This window comes from Sciurus vulgaris, assembly GCF_902686455.1.
Source record: "Sciurus vulgaris genome assembly, chromosome: 8".
NCBI lineage: Eukaryota > Metazoa > Chordata > Mammalia > Rodentia > Sciuridae > Sciurus > Sciurus vulgaris.
Window position 1 is genome coordinate 125292318 of NC_136468.1, and position 9159 is coordinate 125301476.

Below are 9159 nucleotides of genomic sequence, written 5' to 3' on the forward strand. Positions count from 1 at the left end.
CTTCCGCCAGCACCAGGGGCGCGCGCGGTCGGTGGACAAAAATGCGCGCGGGGGCCGTCGGGAGAGCGCGCTCCTCCGGCTGATGGGCGGGCCGGGCATGCGCCGCGGGCATTTTGGCGGGAAGGATGGGGTGGGCGGGACAATGAGTGTTCGCTTCCTGCGCCAATAAAGCTGCACTGGTTTTGAATCGCGGCGCGTTTCCCGCCGCGGGGGTCAGGGGTCGGGGTTCGGGTCGCGGGGCGGAGGTAAGAGCGGGCAGGCGGGAGGCGCCGGCGCCAGACGCGGAGGAAAGAAGCTGCGACTAGCCGCCTAGAGGCCGCGGAGTCAGCGAGGACCGAACCAGCCGAGCTGCCGCCGCCGCCGCGTCCCCATGGCGGCCGCCAAGGTGCGGCCTGTCCCGGGCGGGGACCAGGCGGGCGGGGGCCAGGAGGCCGGGGCCGCTATCGGCGGCCACGTGGGCGGCCCGTGCCTCCGCCACCAACCCCCGCCGGCCTGTGGATTCGGGGCCTGTGAAGCGAGGGGTTGGAGCGCGCGGGGCCTGGGGGCTCGAGGCCTGTGGAATCGGGACTCGCAGGACTTGGGGGCACAAGCTTGGTTCGCGGGGGCTGGAGGGCGCTCGCGTGACCTTGGGGTGGGCGGGGGAAAAGCCTTTGCTACGCAGGGCAGCCCTGCTAGCTGGGGATAGGGGCAGGAGACCGGTTTCCTCCGGCTCGGCCCACTGGTGGGCTGTCCACTGGGACAGTATTCCTCCATCCCGTCGCCCACGCAGCACTTCATTCATTCGGTCCTTAGGTCTGGAACCGCCGCCGGCCTCCGTGGCGGAAGCTCGTGTTCCAGCGAGGGGGACGGGTCGTGGACACGCCGACCCAGGGCGGGGGCGGCTTTGTTGGCTGCTAGTGTCTGGTCGGATGCGGGCCGCAGCGGAGCCGCAGTGCTGTGAAACCAAAGGAAGAACAGCGAAGGGCTTATGTTTTCTTTTCCCGTTTGAGTCTGGTAGTGAGTCTGGGGTTCCTTCTGTATCGCCAAGGCATGTGTTTTGTAAAACTTAAACCTAAATGTGATTATTTGTGCTCTATAAATCTTTGAATTGGTTCAGAATCTTAATGATTTTGACTTGTGGTTTTCTTAGCAACGTATCAACTTAATTTTCCAAGCCATGATAAAAATTTTGTCAGAATTGTGAATTCCGTGTAAATTCTAGTAGTCCGGTAGTACCTTTTTCCTAGTAATATAAGAGCATGCATGGATATTCCTTAGTGAAAACTCTTAGATTTGCATTTTGCCATAAGGCTAACACTTACTGAGTTCGTCATTGTGTCCTTTGATCTTCACATGGCAGGTATCATTATCTTCATTTTACCGGTGAGAAAACTGAGGCTCAGAGATGAGGGAGTGTCCCCTAGGCTACTCCTCAAGGAGCCACAGGCAGTCTGTGCATGGATCTGATTGATGTTTGTGGATCTGGGGGAGGGGTTGCTGCAATCCAGTGTCTTGCTGCACACTTTGTGCTGTGATTTTTGTGGAGCTGGATGTAAATGCAAATATTTGCTGATGTGAAAGCCTGTGAGCTTAAATTCTGATTTGGGTTGAGGCCTGTCCTTGTTTTCCAGATGCCATTCACTATCATGGGGTGCCTGCTGTGGGCCAGGTTCTCCAGCCTGCATCATCACCTCTTTGCATCTTCCTGCACAGGACCCTCATCAGGACCATGATACCTCTACTGAGAATGCAGATGAGTCCAACCACGATCCCCAGTTCGAGCCAATAGTTTCGCTCCCTGAGCAAGAAATTAAAACGCTGGAGGAAGATGAAGAGGAACTTTTTAAGATGTAAGTATGTTGATGTCACTGGAGAAAAGGTTATCTTTAGTAATGTTGAACTTACAGTTTTTGTGAGTGTCACATCTTGGCTTAGGTTGATTGTGGCTATTTGAAGTGTTACTGGAGTTGGGAATCTATTGATTTGGAAACAATAGAAATGATTTGAAGCCAAATATGAACACACACATGCAAGGATTTAATTCTCTTTCAGTTGAAAGTAGAAAGCTTGAGTAAGGAGGGACTGGCTGCTCTCTGAACAAAGGCATATATAAGCTTTTTATTGACTTACTGGGATGGGCTAAAGTGGTAATTTTCTACTGGCATAGTTTTAGAAGATGGTTCTTGTATGACTTTGGTACTATCAGGAGCCTTCCCTGGGCTCTCCCACTGTCCTCACTTGCCACCTCCCCTCTAGAAATCCACTTTCTTTTCCTTGGTGGAGCTAGACGTCTTAACTGATTTTTATTTTTTTTTTTTGCAGCATAGTTTTGTCTTACTTTTTTCTGTTGCTATATCAGAATGCCACAGAGTGGAATGTAGATAAAGAGTAGAAGTGGGTGGGGATGTAAAGCAATGGGGGAGCACCTGTCTAGCATGTGTGAAGCCCTGGGTTCAATTGCAAGTACTGCAAAAAAAAAATTTTTTTTTGTTAAGAATAGAGGTTTAGTTTATGGTTCTGGACACTGGGAGGACCAAGAGAATAGTACTGGCATCAAATGAGGGCCTCATTATAATGTGACAGAGGACATCACATAGTAAGATAGCAGTCCTCCTAGTGCATCTTTCTTTTTTTTGTGGTGCTGGGGACTGAACCCAGGGCCTTGCATATGTAAGTGTTCTGTCAGTGAGCTATTATGCCCAGCTCTTTTTATTTTTCATTTTGAGGCAGGGTCTTGCTAAAGTTGCCCAGGCTGGGCTTGAATTTGTGACCTCCTGTGTCAACCTCCCAGACAACTGCGATTATAAGTCCATGACACCATGATCACCTTCTTCCTTTTCTTAAAAAACCACCAGTGACATCATGAGGGCCCATCTCATGACCTCATCTAATCCTATTTACTTTCCAAAGCCCCCTCTCTCCAAATATGCTTAACATAATTTGGAGATTCAAGTTTTCAGCAATCTTGGGGTACACATTTAAACAATAGCAGACTTTGGCAATCTGAAATTTTGTGAATTCCTGTTTTTCATGTACAAAATTGGAATTACAAGTGAAAATGGATGGCTTTATTTATGATGTATATGTGTGTGTTTAATTACTTTTTGGTGGGGGATTGTTGGTCTGGGAATTGAACCCAGGATACTGAGCTACATCTGTACCCCTTTTTATTTTTTGAGACAGTGTTTTAAAACAAGGTCTCACTAAGTAGCCCAGGCTGGCCTTGAATTTGCAATCCTCCTGCCTCAGCCTTCTGAGTAGCTTAGGCTATGGACAAATCACTACCATACCTGGCTCAGGGTTACTTTTTAAAAAGTACTATACATACACTAGTGGTGGACTAGTTTTGAAATTCTGCTAGGTATGAGCTTTGTGTCTTACGACTATACCACTGCACTACAGAGACCAATCTCAGAATTGCCTGAGACATTAAATTCAGTTGCAATTTAGTGAAAGTAAAGTTGTAGTTTATTCCTTATCCAAATTTGTGTCCTCTAGCCTCCAACCACTTCATGTAGATCCAAGATGCCAGGTTTGACTGTTCTGAGATGGATGAAGGAAGATGAGAAAACCCCCACACTGACTGAGCCATTTCTCCAGGGATGGGGCTGGAGAGGGAGGCCTGGGCAAGGAAAGCCACAGGTGCCCTTTTGGTCCTAGAGGGTGGTGGGCATTTTCCTGAAGTACTGGATCACTGGTTTTGTTCTACTTAGGGATTGCTGCTGCCACCTCCCCACCCCCTATGGGGTGGGAAGTGCTGTTTTCCTGGCCCTTGCTGTGGGACATGAGGACAGCTGGTTGAGCCTTTTTATCTTGACCCTTGGGTTTCCTGTTAGGTAGTCTTGTGAAAACATGGTATACCTTGACTGAATTGAGGTTGGAGGAGAGTAGAGTCTTTGGTGGGAGAGGGACAGGCAGAACTGGGGTGCAGAGGGAGGATGCTCACTTGAGCCCTCAGGATAGAGCTATTGGATTCACTGCTAGATCCTGGGTGCCCATTGTAGGTGTGAAGTACTGCTTCTGGGCAGGGAGATTCATGTCCTGGTCCTCTGGGTTGAGGACAAATGAGCATTTATCTCTGGGAAGACCTGGGCCTCTGGAAGATGAGGTCCCCACACCTTTACATGGCCATGGGATGCTATGGTAGACCCAGCCTACTGGGGGCTTTTTTTTCCTTTATATGAGAGTTCATATGTTTCTATTGGGGAAAATGTTGAAACTGTTGACATATTTTTTCATTTTGGTTGTGAAATAAAAATGGCCTAGAATTTGTTGGTGTTGTACTCTTGTGGGTAGTATTGGGTACTTAGTAATTCTTAGAACTCAAAGGAGGGAAAGGGTGTTTGTAGAGACATGGGATCCAGTGGCACACAGCTATACTGTGTTTAGTGCCCACAGTACAGATTGAGTTGTGTTTTCTCCTCTCTGCATGTGTAAGCACTCACTTAATGGCTTTTCTCACAGGCGAGCAAAGCTATTTCGATTTGCTTCAGAGAATGATCTTCCAGAGTGGAAGGAACGAGGCACCGGCGATGTCAAGCTCCTGAAACATAAGGAGAAAGGGACCATACGCCTTCTCATGAGGAGGGATAAGACCCTGAAGATATGCGCCAACCACTATAGTACGTGGCCTTTTAGGGTTGTATTTTCATTCTCAACCCCTAAACTATATTAGAATGATTTAGGACCTTCAGGAAGATTCTTTTAGGGCTGATTGGGAACCTGGGAATGTGTTGTTACATGGAGTGCATGTTTGTGGTGTTTATATTGCTTAAGATATGAAGTATATCTTTCAGTTGGGCTCAGTGGTGCATGCCTGTAATACCAGCTACTCGGGAGGCTGAGGTAGGAGGATTGCATATTCTAGGGCAATTTAACAAGGCCCTGTCTTTAAAAGTAAAATTATAGAAAGGGCTGGGCATGTAGCTCAGTGGTAGAGCACTTGGCTTAGCATGTGCAAGGTCCTGGATTCAATCCCCAGTGCTGGGAAGAAAAAAAATGTCTTTAAAATGTGCCTTTTAACTATGAGCAGGCCTGCAGTGAAGCTTAGAGAACATGGGGTATGAGGTTTAATCAGATGGGCCCTGATAAGATGGATGCAGAGCACCAGGCCAGTTGTCAGACATGGAATGATTGTCCAAGGGATAGTTTAAGAGTAGAATGGAGTGTGTGTGGGGGGTAGGAGTGGGTGGATGAGGGTGTCAGAGCCCTTGGCCAGGTGTGGCCCTGCAAGGGTCTGGGAAAGGTCCTAGGAGGTCTGATTTGGAAAGAAGTCGAGGTAGGGTGTCCCTACCACTTTTGTCTGGTGGCTGCCATGCAGATCCAGCTCATGCTCCTCCTGGTGGAAGCACGTGTGTCCTGGACCATCCCTTGGTAGACTTCTTAGTCTGCTGAGTCTGCTTTTTCCAGAGCTATCTTTGTGGTCCCCATTGCCTGGTGCACATTTTTGGTCCTTGACACATAGGAAGGATGGTTGTGAGTGTAGGCCAGGCATCCAAGTCAGGTATGGAGGAGTATGAATGTGTACAGTGTACAAGAGGCCTGGACCCCATCATGTTGGGCTGCAGTAGATGAGATCTCTGAGCTCTCAGTTTACACTGATGTGTAGGAGTGGCTGGGACTCTCCATGGGCCCATTTGGAGTCTCTGGAGACTTCTGCCAGAGGCACAGGGGTCCTTGACTGGGCATAGACAGCATGGATACTCTTGGTTTTCAGGGAGCCATCCTGGTGAATTGTCACCTGCAGGGCCATCTGTAGACAAGGAGATTCTCCTTTGGGGGCAGATCCCTGCTTGGCTCTGGGACTTGTCTCCCTTCATCTCCCCTTGAGTCTGTATGAGACCTAAGGGGTTCAGGTTAAACCTGTTTATTCTGGGCCATTGCCCTGTCTTCATGACTTAGAAGCATTTATTATGGGACTCTGATATCAACTGTTCTCATCCCTCAGTGTCTTCTCAGTGGTTGTGCTGGCCTGATTATGTGTCCTAGGTAAGAGTCCTATTTTTGGACTTCTTCCCTTCCATTGCCTTCCACCTTCCAATCAGCTGGTTCCCTGACTAATAGTGTGGATGAGTGTCAACATAGTCACAGGTTGGGTACCATTAGGAAAGGTTGGCTCCCTTGACCTTTGCCCTGATGTTTGACTTTGGGCCTTGGGACTACAGTGCTTGGTGTGAGTAGTCAGTCACACTGGAATCAAAACTGAAGCTTGCTTTATCCCTGTCCACTTTTCTGGAGGTATGGATATCTGTGCTGAGTGGTTCTTAAGATGGTTCAGGAAACCCTCAGAGATGTCCTCATGTTTTAAGTGAATATGGACCATTTTCAAAGAGGTTGGGGGAAATGTAATCTCTGGGATTTTTATCTAGGCCTGGTTCTTAGACCCCAAATTGTCTGTGTTGCCTAAAATGGGTATTTCAGTTGGATGAGCCGAACTTTGTGGCCAAAGGGTGTATGGGCTTGCCTAGGTAGCCCCCACCAGCCTCATAGGCTTCTCTCTTCCAAGTCACGCCAACGATGGAACTGAAGCCAAATGCCGGCAGTGACCGTGCCTGGGTTTGGAACACCCATGCTGACTTTGCTGATGAGTACCCTAAGCCGGAGCTGCTTGCCATCCGCTTCCTAAATGCTGAGAGTAAGTGGAAGGGGATACCCTGAGGATCTACTAATTGTGGCATTGCAGTGCATTGTTGCTTTGGGGAAAAGGTAACAGTGACTGGAATGTGCAGTGGGGAGTTTTTGCCTGCTATTTGGGGCTGTGTAGGGTGTTTCCTCTTAGGTGCTAAGGGGTTAGTACTGAGCAAGTGTCCACGGTGCAGTCCCAGATCTAGCACTTAGTTTGCTCCTCAAGCTCCAGTTCCCATTGGGTGTGTGGAGACTGAGTCAAACCCCAGGATTTCCTCCCCGTTGCTGCTTCCACCAGGGTTATGGCTCCCTAAGGCTAGGTACAGTGAGGTCACCTGAGCACCAACAACCTGCAGAGACCTAGGCTGACATCTCCTCTGCTTAGGGGTCTTCTTGCATTTGTGCAGGCTAAGAAGTCAGTGATTGCTATGGCCAACACACCAGTAGCTAATGGTTTGGTGGAGTGGGGCTGTCCTTCCATCACAAGTGTAGAGCAGAGCCCTTTGGAAAAGAGTCCCACTGCCCCTTGGTTGCATGAATAGTTAGTTGAAGGGAGATGGCCCAGCCCATCTTTAGGTCAGAAATTGCATAGGACAAGAGCCCTCGGGAATCCTGGTACTTCAGACACTCCAGGATGTGTCCATTCCATACTTGGGCTCTTAGGAAGTTATCTCTTTTCTTTCTACAGATGCACAAAAATTCAAAACAAAGTTTGAAGAATGCAGGAAAGCGATTGAAGAGAGAGAAAAGAAAGGTGAAAAGAAGCCCCTGGGTGGGGGGCTTTCTTGCAGACTCACTCTGCACCCAGCTGCAGCCCCAGGCAGGTGCTTTTTCAGTCTGCTAAAGAAACATTCCAGGGTGCTGTGGCTGCCTGAATCTGTCAGGGGCAATGCAGCTGCCTGGGGACACGGTGCTTCCTGGTGGGCCCCCTGAGCTCGTGCTCATCATGGCCTCACATTAGTCAGGTCCAGGTGGGCAGTTGAGTCATAATGTATAGAACCTACCAGATGCTTTGGCATGATCCTCATTTTCTCTTTGTAGGGTTTGGTCTCCTGGTTCTCAGGGGCAGACAGTGGCTGTGGTAGTAAGTGACCAGATGTCATTGAGCAGCCCAGTGAGAGTGGACAGCAGTGTTTGCTCAGAGCCTCTGGGTCCAACTGGGGAGATAAGTGGGCAATGTTCAGGGGTAACACATCCCCTAGGCTCTGGACCTGGTGAGGAGGCAGCATAATCTAATGAGCTGGACTTCTGTTTTCTTACTGTGCTCTCTTTTTTAGTAGGACTGGGCAAAAATGATAATGCTGAAAAAGTGACTGAAAAGCTGGAAGCTCTTTCTGTGAAGGAGGGGAACAAGGAGCCTGGAGAGGAGACTGGGGAGAAATCGGAGAAGCAATGAGTCGTCTTAATTTCTTTTCCTTTTTCTTTTTCTTCTTTTTCTTTTTTAATTTTGCCCTACCCCTCCTTTTGGGTTTATTTTTATTCTGTTATGTTTTCATAAGGGACTTTATATAAAGAACTGAATTCCAACATTCAGGTTTTTTTCTTAAGTTTTTACCCTATTGAAGATGACTTGAGAAAATCCATTCCCCAGTCATGAAAATGTACTGTGCTAACTTTCTTTTCCATAGTGGAAACACTTATTTATAGTCATCAAAAATAGTGAATAAAAAATGCATTTGAAACCTGAACCGAATGGCAGGACTGCATATGTGTGGACAGTGCTATGAGCACTGTTGAACCTGGCCAGCTCCTGGGGGTGCCGGCCTGAGCCCTTTTGAGTATACATGTCTGGGTCTGCCTGCGGCTGTGATGGTGGGTCTTGATGTTGCAACAGGCTGTATCTTAGAAGACACCTTGCTTTGCTGAGGTTGTGTGTTTTGTGGGCCATTGAGAACTTGAGCTGCTGTTAGCCATTGCAGACATGATGTGTCAGCCAGTGCTGGGGCAAGGGCTGGTGCATGGGGCTGAGGTGTGTTTTGCCTCTTTAGGCCTGAACAGCTGTTGCTTTGCACTGTTATGAGGGATAGGTAGGGTGTGTGTGTGCGTGCGTGCGTGCATGTGTGCGTGTTTGGGGGAGGAAAGAAGACCTTGCAAGTACCCTGACTTTGGTTTAGAGAAGTGATAGACAGCTGAGCTGGTCTCCGTACTTTGGTCAAGGTTACTTTTGGTTGGCTCCTGTTGCAGAGTGGTGGGTATGGTTCTCGCCAAGTGGGGTTTAGTCCTACATCCCTCCTGTGGGAAACCCCATCAGATACCTCACCACCTGAAGCAAACTCTTAACTCTGGACCTTCTGGACTTGAAATCTAAACTCAGCCTTGTTTGGATTCTGAGCATTTGCAGTAGCTTTTTATAAAAAGGTGTTTTCAAGTATGCTGTTTGGTCTAGTAAAACAGGTTCTCTGCAGATGTTTTCTTAAGGGGAGAAAGGTTTTGATGTACAAGAGAGGCTTTTTAAAGCATTTCCTGACTGTCATGTGTCTGAGGTGACCAAGAGACAAGGCTGTGAGTTGTGTCAGCCTGCCCACCAGGGACAGGATTGAGCAAGGACCTGACCTC

The 9159-nt window shown here is 48.4% G+C and overlaps 1 protein-coding gene across 4 annotated transcripts; it reads left to right on the top strand.

The window, feature by feature from the left end:
• The first annotated feature begins 212 nt into the window (after positions 1-212).
• RANBP1 (RAN binding protein 1) lies at positions 213-8291 on the top strand. 4 transcript variants are annotated; one of them, XM_079152192.1, is made up of 6 exons: positions 213-385; positions 1693-1829; positions 4444-4601; positions 6485-6613; positions 7292-7423; positions 7884-8291. In XM_079152192.1, exons 1-6 carry the CDS (start codon positions 371-373, stop codon positions 7997-7999), a joined length of 687 nt encoding a protein of 228 aa, XP_079008318.1. In that variant the 5' UTR covers positions 213-370; the 3' UTR covers positions 8000-8291. The 4 variants fall into 4 exon arrangements, with proteins under 4 accessions (XP_079008318.1, XP_079008320.1, XP_079008319.1 ...); XM_079152194.1 differs by having other exon boundaries at positions 214-385; positions 7292-7357; XM_079152193.1 differs by having other exon boundaries at positions 215-385; positions 7292-7357; positions 7881-8291.
• The last annotated feature ends 868 nt before the right edge of the window (positions 8292-9159 follow it).

Excerpts from the sequence above, each read along its gene's own strand:
- RANBP1 (XM_079152192.1), top strand. Across the intron at positions 1,830-4,443 it reads GAAGAGGAACTTTTTAAGAT|GCGAGCAAAGCTATTTCGAT; the intron begins GTAAGTATGTTG and ends CTTTTCTCACAG. Across the intron at positions 7,424-7,883 it reads GCACCCAGCTGCAGCCCCAG|GACTGGGCAAAAATGATAAT; the intron begins GCAGGTGCTTTT and ends CTTTTTTAGTAG.